This window comes from Bufo gargarizans, chromosome 4 (genome assembly GCF_014858855.1).
Source record: "Bufo gargarizans isolate SCDJY-AF-19 chromosome 4, ASM1485885v1, whole genome shotgun sequence".
NCBI lineage: Eukaryota > Metazoa > Chordata > Amphibia > Anura > Bufonidae > Bufo > Bufo gargarizans.
This window is the reverse complement of record NC_058083.1, coordinates 67,028,796-67,054,871: the sequence shown is the minus strand read 5'-3', so window position 1 is coordinate 67,054,871 and position 26,076 is coordinate 67,028,796. Positions and strand designations below refer to the sequence as shown.

Genomic DNA, 26,076 nt, shown 5'->3' with positions numbered 1-26,076 from the left:
TGAAAAATATGTTTTTCTTATTTTCCTCATCTAAAGCTTATGTGCTTCTTATAGAGCAAAAATGCAGTAGTTCTGAGAACATGAGACTATAAGCACAGCCTCCTTCCCCGGCAAGGAGAATGGTTAACTCCCAGTTGTCAATTCATGCATTCCCAGGAGGAATAACAGAGGAATGTAATGTAGCAGTGTTCTATCCAGAAGTGTTATTTTATGGGGAAGGCATGTACTTGCTAAAACAGACATGTCTGGAAAGGTCACAGGTCCAATGTAAGCAATTCCATCCCATGCCCGTTAATAGAGGTGCTGCAGTTTAGTATGCTTGGCACAATCACTGAGGAAGATCCATCATTTTGGGGTTTAAAACCTACCTTTCTGTTAAGAAGGCACAGATGAGGTTCTTGGCATGCTTAGAAATTTCCACATCTTCTGGGAAGTTTAGGGAATTCTTGTGATCCATAATTTTACTATAGGTTCCAACCAGGGAGTCGGCATAAAATGGAGTGTCCCCTTTAAAATGAGAAAACGGGAGAGGACTTAAGTATATAGGGGGAAAAATAGTTTACAGCTCATTTCCTGGATTTCTATTAATACAAAATTCATATTTTGGGGATTCATGGGTAACAAACAATATGGCTGCCAGTACAGCTTTCAGCAGGAACACAGCCGCCGCTTCCTTCGTTCTCTGCATCTGTTGGGGTCCAAGGGATCGGGCCCCTACCAAATAAGCATTTTATATTATAACCTATTAACCGATTGCCATTACATAAATACCACAGTAAAGGGAATTTCCACTCAAATAATAAAAGCATTCCTCCTCTTCTTTTCTTCTATCCTCCACATAGATCGTGGCGGTCCGACACCCGACGTCCCCCTTGAGCAGCTGCAGAAACGCACAGTGGAAGCTGGAAGTGGAAGGCTCCGTCCACTGTATAGTTTGCCACGCCTATAGCCCCTGCAAGCAGCCGATTGGTGGGGGTGTCTGGTGTCGGACCCCCACCGATCGGCTACTGATCAACTATCCAGATGGCTGAAGCTTTACCTGTGAGCATATAATAAATCTGTCCAAATGGGGAGGGGGCAGCAGGGATCCTTTCAATGGTCACAATGAAGTATTTTATTAGAATATGGATGTATTCATATCGCCATATATGGCGTTGGAATATAATGGGGGTGGAATATAATACATGGGGGATTAGGGTGGAATGAAGAGACTCTATACAGAAACACAAGTATGCAGAATAAAGCCCAGCCATACGGATCTAAGAAAACACCGCAATCTCAGAACACGTGGATGTAATTTACATCTGCCGATATCACCTTCACTACACCCGCGCCGACATTTCTCAGGAAATCCATTAGGAGGCTGAAGGTTCTTTATACAGGAACCAGAACAAAGAACCCCAAAAAATACCTCAGATACCTGTGGTGTCTCATGATGGATCCAACGCGAGATCGTAACCTCCAGTATAAGGAAGCGTAAACTGACTGCCTCCTAAAGGCTGCAGTAATGTGTCCACCCTAGATATGCAAAGAGAACCATCTCGCCGGCGCGACCTATTGAAAAGTGGCTCCATAGGAGTCGAGATCCGTCTTTTCAACAAGACTTGGGATTTGACAAGGAAATATAGCCAAGCCAGATATCCATCTGTAGACGGCTGTTTCGGGGTGCTTGCCCCTCGTCGATACAGAGTAGATTTTGCCTGGTTCAGTGCGATGCCTTGGAAGCGGCTTAAAGGGTTTCCGTCACCATATTTAACCCTATTAACGTGCTAATGTCATCTAAACCTAACTAGCCTATTCCTACTTGTATCTATGCCCCTGTTACGCCAGAAATCTAACTTTTATAATATGCTAGTTAGCCTCTAGGAGCGGGGGGGTTTCCGTTCTCCCACCTTTGACCGGGCCGGGCAGCGCTCGCATCTGTCTGCCAGCCCTGTGCTCTGGTGAAATCTCGTGCCATTCAGCATTCAGCGCGGTGAGGGAAAAGACGCACGCAGGTTGCCAGCTTCCTCACCACGCCGAATGCTGAACAGCGCGAGATTTCACCAGAGCACAGGGCTGGCAGACAGATGCGAGCGCTGCCCGGCCCTGTCAATCAGGACTTCGAGGGAGGGACAAAAGGTGGGAGAACGAAGCCTCTAGGTCTAGGAGTTTTTAATTATAGATGCATTTAGGGCGGCAGTAAAGGATTATTTCAGTAATCGAGCATTCTATTGATATTTTTTACAATTAATCGAGTAATCTAATAATAAAAAATGAATTAATAGACTGTTTACCCTTATAAAAACTCAGACCCCCGGCCATCAGTACCCAACACCCTTTGTTCCCCCCAGTGCCATCAGCTCTGTCCTCCCCCCAGTGCCATCAGCAACACTATCCCCCAGTGCCATCAGCTTCCCCCCCCCCCCCGTGCCACCAGCTTGCCCCCCCCCCCAGTGCCACCAGCTTGCCCCCCCCCCTCCCCCAAGCCACCAGCTTGCCACTTTTGGAACAAAAGAATCTGATTGTGCTATTTCAAGGGTTACAATATTTCCTGGACTAACTGGATATTGTTTAGACGGTGTCTTCACTTACCAACCAGCATCTCAAACAGGAAGACCCCAACCGACCACCAGTCACACTCCCGTCCGTAGTAGCCATCTCCTCCTTGAGACTTCAGCACTTCAGGTGATATGTAATCTGGAGTTCCGACGGCAGTGTCACAACGCACCATACCTGTCTAGGACATCAGAAAAACCGCATGAGTGAGTGCGTCTTTTTTGCGTCAGTGAATGGGCGTATTAGTATGGCACCCTCCATATAAAGTGTAGGCCCTGCAGCGGGCAAAATGCAATTGATTAAATAAAAGTAAACGATCATTCTGGCACAATCTGGTGACCTGTACATAAAGTACGTAGTAAAACGTAGTGAGCGATACCGAGTATAAAAAGTAAGATCATTACATACAAAACTACATGACATTTTCATGATAACCATACATTCTACTTCTTAAATGTGTCGCTATGAGGCATACGGCTGAACCAACATTTGTCGGTGACACCTTTGAAGATGTCTTGCATGGATGGAGTGTGAGCATCTTTTCAGGGGTGGCAGTTTTTGTCTAGCGATTGTACTAACGTGATCATTCATCTCTATATGGGGAGGGATAATTGCTGCATGCAAATACATCTCTGCTGTAGTTTAGTGATCGGGCAGTCACTAAGAAAAGGTCGTAGCTGATTGACACCCTGAGTATCAGCGCAAGTGAAGGGGCCTTTACTATCATAACTTGTCTGAGCTTCAAGCAGTATAAGTCATTATCCCCCAAGTCTCTGATGACTCTGTCCCAGTCTACACAGCAAAGCTAACAAGTGTCAGTCTGTTCCATTAATTATATTGCAAAATGTAAAATGTCTATATTATCAGATTATAAATGTATAATTTAAAATGTACGTCTTCCTGGCACTACTGACCCGGCTTCTGAAACCTCAAGGTGGCACAGTAAGGAGAAGAGAGACAGCCGGCAACGTATTCTCCCTGCAGCAGCCAATATTATATGGAGTCAATTCAAATGAATGAGTGACCATATAAATACAAGGCCAAGCAGAGTTCACCAGAGCTGGAGTTGTTCTTAGTTTTTCCCATTTAGCACCATATCACAGAGCATGACCCCCTCCCTTTCGGAAACTAGGCCGCGGGGCACAATTCCAATATAACAACCCCAAACACCTCCAAGATGACCACTGCCTTGCTAAAGAAACTGAGGGTAAAGGTGCTGGACTGGCCAACCATGTCCCCAGACCTAAACCTTTACTGAGCATCTGTGGGGCATCCTCAAACGGAAGGTGGAGGAGCGCGAGGTCGCTAACATCCACCAGTTCTGTGATGTCCTCATGGAGAACAGAAGAGGATTCCAGTGCCAACCTGTGAAGCTCTAGTGAACTCCATGCCCAAGAGAGTTAAGGCAGTGATTGAAAATAATGGTGGCCATACCAAATATTGGCACAATTTGGCCATTTTCACTTTTGTGGCCAGCGGTTTAGACATTAATGGCTGTGTTTGGTTATTTTGAGGGCACACCAGATGTACACTGTTATACAAGCCGTACACTGACTACTGTATATTGCATCACAGTGTGTTGTCCCGTGAAAAGATAGAATAAACGATTTACAAACATGTGAGGGGTGTACTCACTTTTGTGAGATACTGTATGTACTTCTATAGAACAAATCCCATTCCTATTACTAATACTATTGTTTTGGAACACCATGAGGATTTCCATCATGTACAAGTCAATGTGGTGACAGGAAGGCCTGCGCTGTGACCGGAAACACTGCAAGCTTAGTCAGCGCCCATTAGTCATGTTCCATTTTTGGCTGGCCTTGACGTGCTCTGTCCAACATCTCCTGCCTCCAGTCGTATCTGCCCCTTTAAGAGACTAATGGAAGAAGTCTTCCTATCGACGAAAACCAAGCTTACAGAAATGGAAAGGACTCTGCTGAGCGTAAAATGAAAGGATCTCAAACCACCAACATCGCGCCTGCACCATTCCCACAAACTGTACATAACTACATCATGGTGGCAGTGCGGACCCCCTACCACCTACAGTGGGGAGCCGCTGTAATACACACCTGGGCTGCTGCAAAAGTATATATGAGTCTAGAGCGCACTACCGGCAGTACAGATTAGGAGCAGCAGAGGCCGAGGGGGGGTATAAAATGGGGGGACGGCTATTTTTTACATAATAAACACTGCCTCAAGAAAGTGGCCCCAAAGTGAACGGAGACCAAAATCTGCGGCCACCTTCCATTCGCCTTTATGTCCCATAGCAGTGAAGGGAGAGGACATTGCGCATGTGCTCTCTGTTCACGGTGAGGACCCATTATTAAAATAGGAGGGGTTCCAATTACGTAATTACACTGACCTGCATTATAAAATGTAACACGTTATTTACACCGTGCAGGTGAACATTGAGGGGGAAAAAAAAAAAAAGAAAAGAAAAAAAGGACAATTTCTCTTCTTGCACACTGTCCATATTAAAAAATTATTTAAAGGGATTCTTCACACAAATGTAATTTTTTTTATTTATTATTAACGTGTCAATAATACTTAAGGAAATGTATGTTTTGAGCCCTTTCAGGCTTCACTGCCCTTTTTCGGCTCTCAGTTCAGCGGCAATAAATTTTTAGCCGAGGACCCGAGTGCGACTGGTTGCTAGGGACACAGACTATAATTAATAGGCTCTGGTTCCCTTGGGGCGCCTTCCGCCTTCACACGCTGCAGATTTTGATGCAGAAAATTCAGTGATGGATTTTTGAAAGTCCCATTCGAGGAATATTCTACAACAAAATCCGCAGAGAGTGAAGGAGCTTTAAAGGGGTTCCGCACTTTGTTTAAACTGATGATCTATCCTCAGGATAGATCATCAGCTTCTGATCGGCAGGGGTCAGACACCCAGGACCCCCACCGATCAGCTGTTTGAGACGGCAGCGGCGCTCCAGCAGCGCCGTGGCCTTCTCACTGTTTACCGCAGGCCCAGTGACGTCACTACTAGTATTACTGGCCCGGGCAGGGCTACGCTCCATTCCCTTGAATAGAGCTTAGCCCCGCCCACGCTAGTTGATAGAAGTCGTGACGTCACTGGGCCTGCGGTAAACAGTGAGAAGGCCGCGGCGCTGATGGAGCGCCGCTGCCTTCTCAAACAGCTGATCGGCGGGGGTCCCCAGGGGTCGGACCCCCGCCGGTCAGATGCTGATGATCTATCCAGAGGATAGATCATCAGTTTAAACAAAGCGCAGAACCCTTTTAAGGGTAAGGCCCCTTGCAGACAAGCGTCAGAGGATTAGGTCCGAATGCGTTGTGGATGTGTTCAGTGAAAAATGCGCAATTTCGCATTAAGTTGTGTCTGTGATCACGTTCTGGGTTTTTTAAGCTCGGATGCGATTTAATGCGTTTTGCACACGCATGATAAAAAAAAAAAAAAAAGAATGTTTACAAACAACATCTCTTAGCAACCATCTGTGAAAAATGCATTGCACCCGCACTTGCTTGTGGATGCGATTTTCACGCAGCCCCATTCACTTCGATGGGGTCAAAATCTCAGAACATAGAACATGCTGCAATTTTCACGCAACGCACAAGTGATGCGTGAAAACCAACGCTCATGTACAAAGACCCATTCAAATGAATGGGTCCAAAATCCGTGCGGACGCAATGCTTTTGCATAACGCATTGCACCCGCGCGGAATACTTTAAAATCCGCACCGTAGGTCAAAATTTGCACAGAAAAAAAAATCTGCTTTGTGTACACGAGGATTTCAAATCTTATAGAATACAATGTGCATGACGACCTACGGTGCAGTTTTTAGTAATCCTGATTGTGTGCATTTAGCCCAAGGGAACCAGCCTCATGTGACTCAGCTGTTCAGCTCCCAGCAGGGGAGGCACTGTGCCGAAACAGAACAGGCAGCCCGGCCGCAGTCATCCCATTACTCAGAATTGGAGTAAAACTGTAGTAGAACATTCCCGGGGCATGACCACTAAACATTTCTGGGGCATGACCATATATGCAGCGAGCTACAATCTGTACAGCCACAAATATCCGGACAGCCTGCACTGTAACACTGAAACGCAGCCCTATTTGTTACAGATGTGCGCATCCTGACAGTTCTGATAGGAATATCACCAAGATATACAGGTATATGTAGTGGGGCTATGCTGGCCAAATGCCATCGGCACCTAACTCTGTTCACACACGTCTTCTGGGACATTTTTTGGGGGCGGGTATTGTGAGTTCCAATAAGCACAGTGCCATAACTGAAGGGGGTTATCCCAAGCAGAATATTATGGGTATGTGTATTTGAAAGGGGGGGGGGGGGGGGAGAAGATGATCCAGTGAAGAGGTCCGACATTTACCAACACAGTATGGGGTCACCTAGTGAGCAGAGTGCTAGCGGTCATGCTCGGCCACAGCCAGGCCTCCACCCTGTGATGCTCCGTTCACTGCACGGCAGCCAGTAGGGATAGCTTTCTGCTCGTCGGGAAAGGAGCAGCACCTCAGTAATGACAGTATAACGGAGAAGACCCTATTAAAAGAAGCTAAAGGGGGGAAGGACAGCGATTCCACAGAAAGCCAACTACGAAAAGCAAATTAGCAGCAGCACCAACATGGAAGAGAAAACTTAAGAAAAAGCTTGTGAATTAAGTTAAAAGCGCTATTAACAGCATTTCTTGATGTTTGATATGAAAATAATTTATGGGATACCCCTTTTAAAGGGGCTTGCTGGGGGCCACAAAAATGTAGGTTAAAGCTGGGAGTGTTACGATATAACAAAAGCAGCCTTACTCTCACCTGTCTGACCCCCCCGGCCCTCGGTCATTCCAGCACCACTGGTCGGGCTACAACCACTAATTTGGTTCTTGGTGTTACATTCATGAGGTCACCGACTACCAATCACTGGCCTCTCATGGGGCAGCGTCATAACGGCAGTGGATCGGCGGGGCAGAGCATCGCTTCTGTCATGTTTTTAAGCAACTCTAACCCTGCTGCCACCAACTTTTGTTGCTCAGGGAACCCCTTTAACCAGACAACATCTAATGTGTATATGGTGGTTTCCTGACTCTCCCTTGATGGCAAACGAGCAAAGAAGGGTTGGGCACGCTGGATTTCAACATGCCCAATCTTTTGTTCTCATGGGAGATAAGACGCTGCCAGAGGCTTATGGTGGTGGCTTCTCATGGAGGACACAAGCAGTGCCGAGCAAAGCTTACATGCCCCCACAGTATTACATTCTGTTCTTCTATTATTTTTATATTAGTGTAAAAGGTGAAGGAGCTACTGGAGACAGCTAGAGTTCTCTTTTAAGCACCTGCCCCTAAGAACACTAAAGGAACCTGTCCTTGGGATTTAGGCCCCAGAACCTGTTATCCAGGACGGTGACAGTCAACGACAATCTTGTGTATTATGAAGAATTCACCATAGCGCAGGTAAAGAAGTGCGATTGCTGTAGGTCAATGCCTGCCAAGATTCGTAGGGGAGGAGCCACTCTGGCCATTCCCCTTCCTGACCTGCTGAACGTCTGGCCAGTTTGGTACCTCATCACAAGCCACCCCCAGAGGCCACTGGCTGAGGACTGTTGGCCTCAGCTCCTTCCACGTCAGATGCTCCTGTAGATGGCTTGTGATGATGGGCTCCATCCCACTGGAATGCCGCATTCAACCTTCTTTCCCCACATTATGCTAAATCAGGCAGGATGTACAAGGTGATTATTGAGGAGCCATGACGATGACTGTCCTAAATAAGAGGTTGGAGGCCTAAACCCTGAGAACAGGTTCCCTTTCAAATCCTATATTCCCGTTTTAATCATCTTTATTTTCATACGGCAATCAATGCCAAACACAACAAGTGTGGCGCTCCAGCCCGTCCGTCATCTAGACCCAGCCGATGCCAGCAGAGTCATATCCACACACCTAGCGAAATGTAACTCGTCACAATCCCATTTACAGAGACTACCAGAGGCTCGTGCGGGGAATATTGACACTGGAACACGTTCTCCCAGCTAAATAAATGCCTTTGTTTCCTAAGGCAACTGATATACGCTGCTTATCTTCTACAGCTAACCACAACGCCGGCTTACTTCAGGGCACTGCCAGACCAGCGCTCAATAAAACCGAGTGCCAGGCTCTAGTGAAAACATGCGGTGGGACAGCCCGCCGCTCCTGGAAAAGCCTTCAGCACCTTGTTAAATGGCACTTAACTACATTTATACGTTTGGGTTGTGCAAGCAACAATTATTTCCATTTCCTAATACTGTGTACCGCTGCCCAAAAAGGGTTAATGAGGGTTATCACTGGCAAATATTTGATTTACGAAACATAACCTAAAGGTGCACGAGATGTCTTCAAATAACTGATGGCGAGACATTCATTTTTAGATTTATTGAAAGGTCTGTTTCACTAGGCATCCACTTTCACATCAGGGTATATGGACACCCTCCATTCACGATCCCCTCTGGGGCCACACCTGCTAACAAGCAAAGTCTCTCGCTATGGTCTGCACAGCCCAGACTGTACATGTAATAGTTTAACATAGCCACATGTAGTACCACATTTCCCCACTAGTGGCCACTGCAGAAGAAATGAGCAGCTGTCAACAAATTCCACTTGCAAAATCGGCTCTTCGCCAGGAGTCTCTGCAGCCAGTGAATCGGAAATCAGCTTTCATCCATTTTAAAAAGGTTGGACAATACACACTTTTTAGATTAAAAAGTAATGATTCTGTGCTAATCAATCCTCACTTAACACGTTTGGCAAAGAGCTGATCATAAAGAGTCCACTTGTTGGGAGCCTTCAGTGATCGGCTTTAAAGAGTATCTGTCATCATGTTTAACCCTATTAAACCAGCCATACTGGCTAGTAGGGTTGATCGTGCTGATTGAAACAATACCTTAGCTATATCGTTAGGTAGAACCGTTGCCGATATATTTGTGTTTTTAGCAATATGAAAATGAGCTGGTTCGCGCACCAAGGGTTTGGACTGAGTCCTTAGAGCACCACTCTTCTAACAGCCCTCTGAGCTGGGCACTCCCCGTTGATTGACAGGGCTAGACATCTTGCCTAGATGACATGTCTAGCCCTGTATTCTCGTGCCTGTGTAAATAAAAAATTTTTTTTAAATAAAAACCTACTAACGATCGTGACATGCGATAAGTATACTGGAAGAAATTGTCACTGGTGGTCCTAGTATTAATGGAGAATAAGGCATTGGTGTCAGAGTTCGCAACATCTATGCAGGTCCCGATGCTCATTGGAGGCAGCGGAGCCTCTGGACCAGGGAGAACGGGCTGTATGAGGAGGAGAACATAAGACTCCCAGCAAAGCGCTCTTTCACCCTCAGCTACGGTCTTACGGAGGACCACGAGGATCACATGTTCTATATGATCTGTGCTATTTTAGATTGTTCTCGTTTTTGACCGTTTAAGGCAGACAATACCATCTTTGCTCTTCTCCGATTGGCATTCTCCAATATTATTTCTGCTTGACCACATCAGCAGGGGTCTGAAACCAGGCCGATCAGCTGTTACCTTGTAACTCCAACACGGGAAGTGGACAGAGCTGGTAACTGCAGCGCTGCTTCTATCCACTTCAATGGGACCAGTGTTGCAGTTACCACCACCGTCCACCACAGAGCAAAAAGGTAAACTGCTGACTGATGGGGGTGTCGGACCCAAGCAATCTGATACTGATGGTCTATCCTGAAAATGCAGTGGAAACAATCTGAATTAGTTGCGGTTTTTACCCTATGCATTGCAAAGGGTTAAATCCATGGTGAATCTGCAGCATAATTTGAAAGGAGTTTGAATTCCCGCGCATTGTGTGAATGAGGTTTAGGGCTCAATCAGACAACCGTATATTAGTGTCCAATTCCATTTAGCAAATTTTGCGCAACGGGTGTGGACCCATTCATTTCAATGGGGCCACAAAAGATGTGGACAGCATACCGTATGCTGTCCGCATTCGTGCTTTTGTTCCGTGGCCCCGCGGACAAGAACAGGCATTTCAATCATAGGGCTGGCTGTTTCGCGGATGCACATGAACCCTTCATCCTCTCTGCTGCTGTTCTAAAACAAGATCCAGCGGAAGATCCGCAGCGCATGCGCCTCGTGTGAGCGCACCATCAGGGTGGAAGATCTGCTGGCCTATGCTGCCAATATAGAAAGAAACAGCAATTAAAAAGTATTAATAGCTACTCCAGAAATAACACCGGATTAACTGACCGTGCTATACCACGACATAACCACTAGCTGGCGCTATCAGCAATGCAATACATTTCAATATCCCAAAAAGAATCCCTCGGATATTCTATTAATCAGCCTCATTCCACACATATACCCTGCTCCTATATGGCAAGATCCGTGTAAGCCGGAGCGCTGGCTGGCACATTGTGTTCCTAAAAAAAAGTGCCGAGCCCTCAGGAGCGGGAAGCGGTGACGGCTGCAGGAAGAATTTAATACAGGTCTCTGGCTTGTGCGGCTGGAATGTGCATAGACTGAGCCTTCATTGTGACACTAGGGGGGTGGGGGGATTCTACACCCAGCATGTAAAGATGAGGAAACCACCCGGCAATTAGCAGCCATCAAACTGTTGCAAGACGCGAGCGCAGACCAATGGCAGCAGATTTATAATTGGGAGACAAAACCAAACCTAACGAGCTTGTTAAGTGCACATCCATCCATTGTAAAGGGATCTGGCGGAGAGATGCTGAGCTCAGCCCGAGCGACACGCTGCAGTAAGGGTACTCTCACACTAGCGTTATTCTTTTCCGGCATAGAGTTCCGTCCTAGGGGCTCAATACCAGAAAATAACTGATCAGTTTTATCCTAATGCATTCTGAATGGAAAGCAATCCGTTAAGGATGCATCAGGATGTCTTACAGTATTTGGCTGGAGAAAATACCGCAGCATCCGTTTTTTGCCGACTGCAAAATACATACGGTCGTGTGCATGAGGCCTTATAGTAACCAGTCTATCTGTCCTATCCATGCATTTCTTTTTTTATATGCACAATAGGAATATCCAATTAAAGCACTAGATTTTAAAGGGAGTCTGTCACCACAATTTTCCCTTATAGACCACTTACATAGCGCTGTAGCATAACTATAGAATAGATCAGTCAAATTGTACCTTTGTCTTTTTGTTTGGATGTTCACCAAATGAGGGCTCGCAAGAGCCCCGGGGCGGCGTCCAGGCTGTAAGTGCCCAGTCCGCTCTTGCTTCTTCTCACATAACCCCTCCCCAGCCTGTTGCTTGGCCTGCCCTGTAAGCCTCTTACGTCATCCAGTGTACTGGCCAATATCCCGCCGGCGCATGCTCACTGTGATGACCATTGTGGGCAGCAGCATCATTCCATGCAGTGCGCATGCGCGGGCGGGACATCGGCCAGTACACTGGATGACGTAAGAGGCTTACAGGGCAGGCCAAGCAACAGGCTGGGGAGGGGGTTATGTGAGAAGAAGCAAGAGCGGCCTGGGCACTTACAGCCCGAACGCCAACCGTCACCTACAGAAAGCAATATATAGCCAAAACCTTGACAGTAGCCCCTTTACTGCCCTAGACCTCCAAGGATACTATATAAATTAACCTCTTCTCTGACCTAGACCACTAGGGAACCTTACACAAACTGAATAACTTCCTTAGGTCACCGGGCATAATGTATAATGAACCGCTTCCCTGCTCTAGACCACCGGAAACACTGTATTTAACCCTCTCAGTGCCCTAAACCACAAAGTATACTGACATTAACCCCTTCACTGACCTACACCACCAGAGATAGTGACATTAACACCTTGAAAACTACAGACTACCATAGATCGAGATAATAATTTACTGCATTAGATCTGGATGCTGTTTCATCATCATCATTCTTTTACTTACTTCATCCATCTTCATGCATGTGCCAAAGTCCGCCAGCTTCAGGTGGCCATTCTTGTCCAGCAGCATATTGTCTGGTTTGACGTCTCGATGGATCAAGCCCATGGAGTGAATGGCGTCGAGGGCCAGGACCACTTCGGCAGTGTAGAATTTTGCCCACTTCTCAGGCATATCGTAGTTGCTCATAAGGTTTACAAGGTCTCCGCCAGGCATGTACTCCATCACCATGTAGAGGAACTTCTCATCTTGGAAGGCACAAGACAGCTGTAACATTCAATATGTGGTCATCTCTCCGGCATATACCATAGTGCAGTACACACAGCGCGGCTTTATTGGTTAGCAAATGGCAATCATAAATCTCCGACAGGCTCCATTATAACCCATTAGGGTTCACCGGGTGCTGTTCGGATCCATCATATGACACAGAATCTTAGGTTCCATTAAAAACAGAAGTCCTACAAAAAATGTCAACTGAGCCAAAACTATTAAAATTCATTGTTCTCCCACAATTCCCTATAACCATCTAGAAGGAATCTAAAGCGGTGTCAATCCTGAGCTTCCCAGTTCATAAATAATACGCAATGACTGCCGAAACTAACCGGAATGAATACTCAAGGGGCCGTCCAGTTTAGAAAACCAATTTTCATATACCCTGGTAGAGAATTCTGATAGAAGAAACTTCTGGTAAGGATCCTAAATATGTTCACATGATGGATTTAGAAAACACGCTTAAAAAAAAAATCTGAGTGGAATCCGGAATGATTTTGAGCGGTTTTGGGCACATTTTTCAGCTTCTCGTTCATTTCAATAGGAGAATCAGTGCAGATTCCAAGCCAAGGCAGAGCATGCTGCTTCTTTTTTTCATGCTGTTTTTTCTGCATGGAAAAAAGGCAAGTTTTGCCTCCTCTTGAAATGAATAGTAGGCTTTTTAGAAGTGTTTTTATTTTTTTGGCACAGATTCTGCATGAAAAAGAACGCCAAAAACAAACAAAAAAAAACACTGAAAGCTGAACACTTATTGCCAGGTTTCTCCAGACAATTGCAGGAGATCATTGGGGGGGGGGGGGGTGATCACTTTATGATTCACTTAAACTGGCCACAAGCAATAGATAAATGTCAGCCCAATCCACAGTTTTTAGAGGCACTGGCTGACCATCTAATGTATATGGGGGCCTCCCAACTCTCTCACAACAACAGATGTCAGTAGTGCACACAAAACCTGTCCTAATCACACAGCAGGACAAGTTACTTCAGAGCACTGAGCTAAAGAGCTGCCACATCCTCCTCTCTGATCTGCTTGTCAGGGATTTGGATCCTAAATGCACATAAGATCTTCAGCTGAATCTCTCTAGGAACGGAGTCCATGAGGAAACATGAAGTACAGAGAGGATTGACAGAACAGACTGTAGTAATGGAGACTGCATACAAGTGCTGCTGCACATTATCCACATCCCCACCTCCTCTTTGCACTTCATGTCTCCTCATGAACTCCATTCCTACAGAGACTCAGCTGAAGATCTTATCAGCTATATTCAGGATCATAATCCCTGACAAGTAGAGCAGAGAGGAGGATGAGGTAGCTCTTTAGATCAGTGTTGTGAAGCAACTTGTCCTGCTGTGCGATTAGGACAGGTTTTGTGTGCACTAATAGGATGGCGGCCATTTTATTTCTCCTAATAATTGCTCTCTAGAAAAAATGAGCCATTCTAACTTATGAAAGGTATTTGGAAATGTATTTATAATGAAGTAACATTTAAGTATATTCATTTTCTTAATTCCTGGAGAGCCCCTTTAACTGCCCATTGCTGACAGCAGCTTTCTCCCCTCTTCCCGTTCAGAAATTGAGTAGTCATATGTATGAAGCATGAGGAAAGATGGCTGACAGCCAAATGAATGCTGGACTGACAACTACCTAATAGGTTTGTCAAGCCGTATTGGCCAGGGACTCTAACATGCTGGGATTGTCCAAAGCGAAGGAACCCCTTTAATCCAGATTCACATGCGATTCTGGGTCACTGGAAAGCAGAGCGACATTCGTTTTTATAAGAATGGGTCATACTGGTTTTCACAATGAATTTAACCCATGTGACCACTGAAAGGACTACATAGCGATTCTCCAGTACAGAGAATTACCCCATGAGTCATCCAGCTGATCACCGACGCTGGCTTTATTTACACAATGCGCCAGCATGTTAAGACAACCACTTAAAGAGGACCAGTCATGTTAAAAGTGCATAATGTTATAGAGCTGGAGGAGCTGAGCAGACCGATATATCATTTTGCAGGAAAAGGTTCAGTACAACTTGTAATTTAGTAATTAAAATACTGCTCATTCTGGGAGTCCAGTGGGCGGTTCTATCAATGACTGACTGTAAGGACCACCCACTGGACTCCTAAGCCAGAATGAGCAGGAATTTAACTGAATAATATAACAGGATATTAGAGTATATAGTAGTATATTAGAACTTTTTCGATAAAACTATATAACTTGGATTTAAATTCCAATTCTTAGGAGTCCAGTGGGTGGTCCTCACAGCCAATCACCGATAGAACCGCCCACTGGAGTCCTAAGCCCAGAATAAGAAGGAATTCAAATGAATAAATTAAAAGTTTTACTGAATCTTTTCCCACAGACTATATACATGCTGCCTGCAGATTGTTCTGCATTCTCATGGTGACAGACCTTTACAGAACTATTGGCATCAGCTGTTAATTCTAAGACCTAAAACCCCCAACAAATGGCAGAAATCAAATTAAAAGAAATAGAGAAAAGCAAAAAAGATAAAATAAAAAAATTAAAATAAGTAAAATAAAATAAAAATGTGAAATTACCTGAACTACCCACGGGCTGTTTGCAAAGGCCATGATATCCCTTTCTTCCCAAAAAAAGGCAGAGTCTGATCTTTTTATCATTTCAAATTTACTTAACAGTTTCATTGCATAAACCTTTTGCGTACTTTTGTGCCGAACCTATAAAATATTAAAAAGAAAACAGAAATCAAAACCCATCTCCAATTATTGACACAAAGAAATTATATATGTAATACATCTATATAGGTGATGGATCCTTTGTACTGACATCCACTAGGCGCACATAAACCATAGGACCTGTTCACCAATACGTATTATTTATGAGCAGATCCTGGAAGCTTCAAATGCTTCTGAAAATACTAATATCTGTGGGGCCTGAGCTGGTCCAGACTGCGAGGAAACAAAGATCCAACAGGCAGGGCTAAAGGGATTGTACCATGAGTAATGTAAAAAATTACGAGATATCACACAGTACATGACGGTCTCTTTCTAAAAAATGTAGAACCAGCCCTGTACCTCACATGGATCCAGAGATCTCCCCATTCATTGCTCAAATTGCTCTGCTTACATTTATTTCAATCTGCAAATCAGGGGCGAGTCATCGCTGCTACAGCTGGTGGCAGTTGAAGGATGGAACGGAGCATGTGCTTCCATCTCAGTGGGCAGGACAAAGAATTTAGAAAAAGAACAAACAGCAGGTGGCGCTACACAGATAGATTTCAGTGAATATATATTTTTTTTACCCTGCACCCCTTTATCTCCACCCAGTATTAAAACCTACACATATTAGGGGCTGTTCACATGTTGGCTTTCTTTTGCCACCATGCCAAAAAGCCGCCGGGTAGACGAGAAGGGTCTCTCGCCCATTGTTTTCAGAAAGTGGTGGCGATGCCATTCATGCAGCGGCAGTTTATGGCCACGACGTGTTCTTTCTTGGCATAGTCACATACTATGGCAGCCCACTGAAGGTAACGGGAAGCTTATTTCACGCAGCTCCCCAACGGCTCCTTGGTGCGGAATCTGTGGCAGATTCTGTCTGAAAAAGCCCAGAGCCTCAATGGTCGGGGCAGACGAAATCACATAATGCCAAATGGGACACAACACTACATCACATCCGATAAATTCAGTAGGGGTGTATTGTGTGTAAATGGCACAACACAAACATAAATGAGACGGCCGTCATTTAAAGGTATTCTCATTGAGTTCAGACAATGGATACCATTTCTTACCAGTTGGACTTCACCAAAGGCCCCTCGTCCAATGACTTTTACTATGTCATAATCTTCTGCTTTCATCTGTAGTTGTCGCACATCGCTGACAACTTTTTCATCTTTAAAAAAAATAAAAATAATGCAAATCTTATACTTAATTTAAAAAAAATACCAGTCATACAACAAGATGGTCTACAACAGAACTTCTACCTAATATTTAAAAAAAAAAAATTAAAATTAAAAATCACCTGTTCTACTCTGAAAACTCTGCTCTTCATTAGAGGAGTTCACCAGGAATGACTTAAAATGGCCACCAGCAACCTGTCCTAGAATGTGAGCAGGACTGGTTGCCTGCACTTGCAGAGCTGCCTAGGAAGGTGAGGGGTCGGGGTCTCAATACACACTACGCTCTGGCACCTGCATCTACTACACATGGGTGAGGGTTCCTATCAGGCTGCTCAGCCATGATGGCATATGGTAGGCAGGATCACGTCATTACCATCTATTGTAGAGCAGTGTAGTGTGTAACGAAGCCCTGAGCCCTCATCTGCGTTGGATGCTGGTGGCATCTGACGTGGGTCAGGTCCGGCACTATGTTGTGGCTTCTGAATATATTGGCATCCCATGATACAGATATGAACCGTGTCTTAGGAATTATATGAAAATTATATAAAAAAAATAATAATAATTAGAAATAGAAGCCACTATGATTAATACATGAACTCTTACATCTATTTAGGAAGTTGTCAATGTTCTTGTTCTTTCGTAGTGCAGGGAAGTCGAGGTCAAGAACCAGTGAGTTGAGTCCATCCTAGAAATAAAAAAAAAAGACCAGTTACTATGATGATAAATGACATATATATAGCCGACAATACAACAAACATTTGTCAAAAAATTAACAGAAAGTGATTGTTATGAATTACAGTCCAGGGCCATGGTCCAACAGTTATGAAACTAGTGCTGACGCTTCGTGATAACCTGGTCATAAATGTGCAGTAACAGTCAAACACTTTCATGCAAACATAGACAAGTCCTTCAAGTTCAAACTTTGGTCCATAGACAACCAAAGTGATCAGGTAAGGTGTCAATGAAACACTCGATTTTGCTTATATATTTCTCCTTTTTTTCCTATTTTCTCAACCATAAATTCTTAACTAAACCCCAAGAAAACTATGTAAAAGATTTGGATTAGGCAGGGTAACTAGGAGGTAAGAGGCATGCCTGTCAGCAGAGCGCTGACTGATTCCAAGTGGCAACTCTGAGAATTCAATATGTAGGTCCTCTGGGGATTCGCTCTGGTAGTTAGGATTACCGGGTGCAGCACAGAGGCAAAGTACAAGTTCTTGGTTCAGTGTTTATTCACACGTGAAAGCAAAAAACAAAAACGCAAGTTCACACACATGAAAAGTTCATATACAAAACAGTCAACTTTGCTCCTGGGTGTTAGGGTACTTTCACACTAGCGTTTTTGTTTTCCCGTATTGAGTTCTGCCACAGGAGCTCAATACCGGAAAAAAACTGATCAGTTTTATCCTAATGCATTCAGAATGGAGAGCAATCCATTCAGGATGCATCAGTTCAGTCCCCCTTACGTTTTTTGGACAGAGAAAATACCGCAGCATGCTGCAGTTTTCTCTCCGGCCCAAAATACCGAACACTTGCCGGAATGCCAGATCAGTCATTCATTGTTCCAGCAAAACTGATCCAGCTTTCCAGTCTGTGCATCCGCAGACCTTTAAAAATGCAAAAAAAAAATTAATACCAGATCAGTTTTTTCCAGATGATACCGGAGAGACAGATCCGGTATTTCAATGTATTTGTTGGACAGATCCGCAACCGGATCCGTCTGACAAATGCCATCAGTTTGCGTCTGGATTTCTGGATCCGGCAGGCAGTTCCAGCGACGGAACTGCCTGCCAGAATACTCTGCTGCAAGTGTGAAAAGTACCCTTACTTCACACCCTGTTGGAAGTTCTGCTATGTCAAGTCCACAGGCAGGCGTTAGGCGGCTTGTTCGCCCTCACTGGGGTCTGAGCCCTTCAGCCCAGCTCAAGCCACAGATCCCAACACAGCCCTCAGATCACAGCACACAGACCTACTGAGCTCCACTGTCAGACGGAGGCGATCCTCCCTACCTGGCAGTGCTGGCTGGTTTTTATGCCTGGCAAAACCCAGCCTGGAACATGGGGAGTAGTCACCCACCCAGCACTTTGACTACTCCCAGTAAGAGGCGTCCCGGATCAGCTATTACAGCCATACTAAATATCAAGGTGTCAAACAGCAACTGCTGCTGACACATAAAAAACGTTTCTTACTCCTCGGTGACACGTACCCATCATCCACGATGATTCCTTGTACCTTCTTACAGTCCATACTGTAGCAAAGGCAGTAGTTACTAAATGTTATCCACAGATAAAATAGTGCGCGGAGGTGAACATAAGCTTAAAGGGGTATTTCCATCTCAGACAATGGGGGCATATTGCTAGGGTATGCCCCCATTATCTGATAGGTGCGGGTGCCACCTCTGGGATCTGCACCTACACCCAGAACGGAGCAAGGAAGGTGGTGGCTGGAGGACCCAAGGTTTCCCGAGGACCGGCCACCCATAAGCGCTGCTCCCCATAGAAATGTATGGGAGCACACCACACTTGCGTGGCCACCGCTCCCATTCATTTCTATGGGGCAGACGGAAATAGCAGAGCCAGTGCCCCATAGAAATGAATGGAGGGCGGCGGCGGAGGGCACCCTGCACAATCTTCAGGGGTCCAGTCTCTATGTAGGTGTGGGTCCCAGGAGGTGTGACCCGCACCTATCAAGCAATGGGGGCATTTCCTAGCGATATGCCACCATTGACTGAGAAGAGAATACCTCTTTAAGGCCTCATGCACTCAATTTGTATTTTTTGTGGATCGAATATGGACCCATTGATTTCGATTGGGGCCACAAAATAATTGAACAAGACACCTGTCCGCATCCGTATATATCGGTTCCGCGGCCTCACAGAAAAGATACATGTCCTATAGGATAGGACATTTATACCGAATTTTGATAACAAAATGGTGGCATGCACACGGTAGGGATCCGTGTTTTGTGGACCTCAAAACGGATACGGTAGTGTGCATGAGGCCTAAGAGGTTTTGCAAGCTTGTGAACGGGTGGCACAAAAATTGGATCATAAAGAGATATGTGTTTGCTTCTGTAAACACAAAAAGCAGATGACACCATTGTGACCAGAACCACCGCCAGAGCATTTCACAATTCAATTTGCTCCTTGAACAAAAGCAGTATGGAGCGGTGGAGGGAAGACGGAGGAGTTTTATATAGCATGGTGCTGGTACGGAGATATGCGGGGAAGCAGGAAGCCGGCAGTCTCTTCTCCAGATGTCAGGAAACCTGCCACCAAAATGATTTCATGCTCTCCTTCCTCTGCACTATGACAGATCTGTAAACCCCGACCCTTCCTATTATCGTCCTGTTCAAACAAATGACGTGTGGGCGACTCACAGCCCAGGCCGAGCGCGCTGCTAAACACACAAACAGATCAGAGTCTACAGCCTGTGGAAAGCCATTAGTAAAGTCAGGAGGACTCAGCCGGCATGTCACGTCTATTCACTTTACTCATCACACCAACTAAAAAACGCAGCTCACGTGTGCGACACGAGTGCCCCGAAGACCTGATTTACCAAAAAGATGGTTTAGGATTAGAGCATTTATATTCCTATTAAGGCTGCAGAAAACGTAATTGTCTAGAAAGTCTACGCCAATGAGATCCCACCACGAAGTAAAGGCGCATTTACAGGCGCCGAGCAGCAGCAGATTGGTGGGAAGGAAGCGTTCAGGTGGATTAAGGGTACTTTCACAATTGCGTTGCTGGATTCCGGCAGGCAGTTCCGTATGCAAACGGATACCATTTGTAGACCGATCCGAATGCAGATCAGTCTCACAAATGCACTGCAATACCGGATCCGTCTCTCTGGTTGTCATCCGGAAAAACGGATCCGGTATTTAACTTTTTCACTTTTTTTAAAAAAGGTCTCCGCATGTACAGACTCCAAAACCGGATCCGTTTTTCCGGAACACTTGGGGCCGGATCTGGCATTAATGCATTTCAATGTAATATAATGTCGGATCCAGCATTCCGGCAAGTGTTCAGGAATTTTGGACGTAGAAAATACTGCAGCATGCTGCGGTATTTTCGCTGTCCAAAAAACGTACAGTGACTGAACTGAAGACATCCTGATGCATACTGAACGGATTGCTCTCCATTCAGAATGCATTAGTATAAAACTGAAGCGTTTATTTTCCGGTATTGAGCCCCTAGGACGAAACTCAATACCGGAAAAGTTTAACGCAAGTGTGAAAGTACCCTTAGACGGGCAGATTTTTTTTCCTGTGAACGCTCGTCCCAGACAAATTGCCCGTGTAAATATTCCGCTGATCACCCGACGAACGAGCAAAACGCGTGTTCATCAGGTGATCCTGTCGTTTGTGCAGGCAAGTCGATCATCGTTTCCGGGCAGCAGATCGTGCGGTCTACTCCCAAGAAACAGTGCAGCTGTATGAAGACGAGCAATGGCAATAGAGACCGCTCAGTCTCATACTGTAGAGGTGGTGGCTGTGTGTAAATGTAACACTTCAACTCCACTGAACGAGCAGCCGAATGTCGGGAAGGAACGCTTCCTTCCCGATAATCTGCTGCTGCTCAGCGCGTGTAAATGCACCTTTCCTTCACGACAGTCGGCTGCTCGTTCAGTGGAAGTGAAGTTTTACACTTACATGCAGCGATCACCTCTACAGTATGAGGAGGAGGGATCGCTATTGGTATTTACACGGGTAGATTGTCGGGAACAAGCGTTCGCAGGAACATTAGTTCCCGATAACCTTCCCAATAATCTGCCTGGGAGATAAGCATTGCTTGCTGACATATACCCTTTCAGTTCTACTCTACTTACAATTATGGCGGCGCCCCCAGACTGGCGGAGGGCGGCTCCCCCAGACTGGCGGAGGGCGGCTCCCCCAGACTGGCGGAGGGCGGCTCCCCCAGACTGGCGGAGGGCGGCTCCCCCAGACTGGCGGAGGGCGGCTCCCCCAGACTGGCGGAGGGCGGCTCCCCCAGACTGGCGGAGGGCGGCTCCCCCAGACTGGCGGAGGGCGGCTCCCCCAGACTGGCGGAGGGCGGCTCCCCCAGACTGGCGGAGGGCGGGGCCCCCAAAACCTAAAACCTGTTTAAAGGCACATGGGTAGTCTATGTTCTCATTTCAGGCTGCGGTTCCTCATTATGTCTGGGCCACCTATGTCATGCGTTATTGTCGTCCTTAGAGACACCGGCCAAACACTGAAAACTCCACCAGAACAGTCATCCAGATAAACAGGCCAAAGTACAAAGACAAAAAAGAGGAAGGATAACTGCGGAACACACAAGGCACAGTGACATCATCAGACAGCAACATAAAAAAGGGAACCAGAATAGACGCTTACTATTATGGACAGCGGAGGGTCCCCTGGGTGCCATGGGATTATAGATCATATAACCTTCCAATTAAATAGCTTAAACCATTAACTATAAACTAATAATAAGACACGTGGACACATAAGTGTATGGCTAAAACTAGGCCACGGCCAACTTTATTAAAGAATAGCTTACACAATAGATAACCGAATAACTTTAAAACCACAGATTAGACCAGCCATAAGCTCAGCCTAAATACCATAATCAACTCATGCACTCGCCCCTTTACAGTAAGCGACTTTATCCCACATTCTAATAAGTTTTGTATGTCACGGCCACTTTAACAGGGAGGGCAGGCGGGCAACAGCTCCCCAGATTGCGGTCCGGCAGACAGCACAAAGCCGCCGGCCACCACAATTATATACACCTCTGGCCATAAACACTCAGGACCATTAACCAATGCCCTACTGTTGCTGGGGAACCCAATCTTCCTGGCCCAGCAACAATCCCAGGATAGGACATGTAACTGGCCAATCAAGCCTCGCCTTCCCTACCCTAGATACAATGGCTATTTTTAGCCACCTTGACCATCCACTTTCGGCAGGAAAAATTCCCGCCAAAAAAAATTGCTATCTAACCTCGGATGATCATAAATCCCATGAGGATCCCTCCATATTGTCATATACAGGATCCTGACAGGGGGTGACATCAAGTGGGTGTCCTGGCTAGGGCATTCAAATACAAGGCAGGTGAAGTCTAGCCATACTTGCATAGGGGACAGCAAAAACAAGAGAGCCCCGCCACAGATAAGACGGTCATCTAGCTGGGCGTACGGTCCACGAAATAGACGGCAGTGAGTTGCAGACCACCAGATAGGAGGGGAATAAGTGTAAACACATGGACTGATAAGAGGCGGAATAATGAACCTGCTCCCCATCTGTAGAGAAGGGCCGCACACAATTTCCCGCACAGATACTCACTTACTGTCACTTTTAATTCTCCTAACACTTGGTATAACCCAGACATAGATATCAGAGGAAACATACTTCAAACAGAACAAAGACATTACCAGAAAACAAATGTGTTGGCAAATATGTTCCAGCAAAGCCATTAATCATGATGTGCTCGGCCAGAAAGGAGGATCATACGTTAAATGTATGGAAGGTCCCTTTAAATCTCATACGTACAGATAGTGCCCGTCAAGGCAGTCCTCAAGACTTTGACATGCCCTTCATACGGGCTGGAGGAATTCCAGGAATCGGGCCGCCGGTATGCTTAGTTATGTATTGAGGTCTAGGAAGGTTCTTTCTGTAGGACCATTAGAAAAGGTCAGGGCTGAGGAAGAAACGTCAGTAAGGCCTCCGCAACTAGAAGATGGGACCTGCAGATCAGATTCTGCTCCTTGTCCTTCAGGCTATGTTCACACTGCTTTTATATCTGTGTGAGCAAAACCACGGGCAGATCAGTAGGTTGATCTGCCTCTGTGAGCAGGGTGTTTCTGGCGGAGGAAGTGCCCTAAACACACCATATACCACTAGCTTTTTTTTAGCCCTTAACCACAGACTTTAATGGGGAGTGCAGCTAAAATATACTTGAAAGGAATAACATACTACTTCTCTAGGGGGAATAAAAATTGATATCAATGGGAAGCTGTTTTTGCCGTTAGGAAAGCAGATTACCACAGCAAAAAGGGGTTAAAGGGGTTGTGTCACTACAGCAAAAAAAATGCATTTATTAGGTAGAGGAAGTTAATACAAGCCACTTACTAATGTATTGTATTGTGATTGTCCATATTGCAACCTTTGCTGGCTGGATTCATTTTTCCATCACATTATACACTGCTCGTGTCCATGGTTACGACCACCCGTTGATAGGATTGAATAACCCCTTTAAGGAGTTGTCTCATGAAACATATTTTACTATTTTTTTTTTAAAACCAGCCCCGAATCAGAATAGTTTTGTAATTGATGTTATATACTGCAATATATCTTTATAGCGCCACCTGCTGTTTGTACTTTTCCATAATTTTTGTCCGTCTCACTGAGCTGGTCGAACATGCTCAGTTTAAATCTTCAACTGCCACTCGCCATATGTTCTGTTAGAAGCTGTGGCAGTAACAGGGGGAGAGCTGCAGCAGGAAGGACATCCTCAGGCTAAGCCACCAATATCAGACCCCTCAGGATAAGCCACCAATATCAGACCCCTCAGGATAGGCCACCAATATCAGACCCCTCAGGATAGGCCACCAATATCAGACCCCTCAGGATAGGCCACCAATATCAGACCCCTCAGGATAGGCCACCAATATCAGACCCCTCAGGATAGGCCACCAATATCAGACCCCTCAGGATAGGCCATCAATATCAGACCCCTCAGGATAGGCCACCAATATCAGACCCCTCAGGATAGGCCACCAATATCAGACCCCTCAGGATAGGCCACCAATATCAGACCCCTCAGGATAGGCCACCAATATCAGACCCCTCAGGATAGGCCACCAATATCGGACCCCTCAGGATAGGCCACCAATATCGGACCCCTCAGGATAGGCCACCAATATCGGACCCCTCAGGATAGGCCACCAATATCAGACCCCTCAGGATAGGCCACCAATATCAGACCCCTCAGGATAGGCCACCAATATCAGACCCCTCAGGATAGGCCACCAATATCAGATCCTCAGGATAGGCCACCAATATCAGATCCTCAGAATAGGCCACCAACATCAGATCTTCAAGGTTCCAACCACTGGCACCCTCTCCAATTAGCTGTTAACCTGTAGTGATGGAACTAGACAGCTGCTTCCATTGTGTGTAGTGAATGGAGGTGCTAACTGCATCACTGCTGCCATACACTTCAGAGGGAGCAGTGCTGCAGTTTCCAGACCCATCCACTACACAACCAAGCAGCAGTAAATTTTTCTGCCGACTTCCAGATCTGATGCTATAAGGTATTAGCCAATTGGCATGGGTGCGGGGTGTCAAACTTTCATTGATCTGATGTTTATAGCTTATCCTGAGGTTTGGCCATCAATATCAAAACCCTGGACAACCCCTTTAAGTCAATGGAGGAGAAATTTGCAGACAACACCATCACAATAAGGGCTATATTCATGCTTGCCAACGCTTCCAAAGTCTGGGAAGAGCCAGCAAATCTCCTGCGCCAACGCTGTGTGGAAGGCTACATTCTTCCAGAAAGTAGATCGACAACTGTATGTGGTGAGGGATGCGGTGTCATTAGATGCAGCCCCAGCACCCATACTTTCTCTGAGGGTGAGCAACGAGTCACAAAAAGGGGTGAGACTGAGAAGAGTCACAAAAGGGTCAGGGCCTAACCGGAAAAGCAGCAGAATTTTGTTACATGGACACGCCCAAAAGAATTTCTTCAGTCTTCACTTTTCCCCTTCTAAAAGTTGGCAAGTATGGCTATCTATAGGGTTGTCCATGCTGGAGATCACCTCCACAAGCTGATACAGTTCACATTATTTTGTCCAGTACTACAATTGGGCGCTGGGGTTCAGAGCTGTTCTGTATACAGCTCCCCTGTTCACTTGCAATGACTGCCCTGCCTGTGTAATTCCCACAGCTCTACCATGATTTCTGTGAACCAAGAAGTTCTTTCAGATATTGTACCACTGCTCAAAAGACATCTTCTACAATTTGTAAAGGTTGCCATAGATTGTCTGGCTAGTCGAGGTAAGAGAACAATAAAAAAGTGTGTCTGAGGTAATACAACAATTGCTTCAGGCCAAAAACAATCTATTTGACGGGTTAGAGCTTCCTTTATGTCTGCATTTGACATTCTGTATGTCAGTTCCTTCACAGCAAAAGAAAAATAACGGGACGGATCCATCAGCTTGACTACAATGGGGTCCTTCTGGTCTCCATCTTGGACTCAGTCATTTTACTGGACACAACAGCGCAACACAGATGTGAATGAATCCTTAAAAATGTTTTATTCTGGGTTACTATTTTAAAGCATATAATGAACTTTTATGAGTTTTTGGCATGTAGAAGGAAACTGAAGAACCTGTTCTTGGTCAGACATCCACCAAATCGCATGGTGGATTGGCCAATGGCTATTTTGGCTCACACAAAAGTGAACTGAGCTAATATGATATCTACAGCAAGAAAAGAGAAGACCAAAAGACAGTTTTATAACCAGCGCTGTTCGGCCAACGCAACCACCAATGTGCAAA

At 45.7% G+C, this 26,076-nt stretch overlaps 2 protein-coding genes across 2 annotated transcripts in view; both read right to left on the bottom strand.

The window, feature by feature from the left end:
- The window catches only part of LOC122933631 (rho-associated protein kinase 2-like), a 76,204-nt gene extending 58,969 nt beyond the window's left edge, over positions 1-17,235 (bottom strand). The window contains exons 1-6 of the mRNA XM_044288525.1: positions 17,159-17,235; positions 16,448-16,548; positions 15,240-15,377; positions 12,411-12,671; positions 2,575-2,719; positions 369-507 (exon numbers count right to left, since the gene is read on the bottom strand). Coding sequence (XP_044144460.1) covers positions 369-507; positions 2,575-2,719; positions 12,411-12,671; positions 15,240-15,377; positions 16,448-16,513 — 749 coding nt within the window. The 5' untranslated portion in view covers positions 16,514-16,548; positions 17,159-17,235. The remainder of the gene's footprint in view (positions 1-368; positions 508-2,574; positions 2,720-12,410; positions 12,672-15,239; positions 15,378-16,447; positions 16,549-17,158) is intronic.
- Positions 16,605-26,076, bottom strand: part of LOC122935219 (rho-associated protein kinase 2-like) — a 101,083-nt gene continuing 91,611 nt past the window's right edge. The window contains exons 6-8 of the mRNA XM_044290984.1: positions 21,382-21,651; positions 17,159-17,240; positions 16,605-16,639 (exon numbers count right to left, since the gene is read on the bottom strand). Of these exons, the coding sequence (XP_044146919.1) occupies positions 16,605-16,639; positions 17,159-17,240; positions 21,382-21,651 (387 nt within the window). The remainder of the gene's footprint in view (positions 16,640-17,158; positions 17,241-21,381; positions 21,652-26,076) is intronic.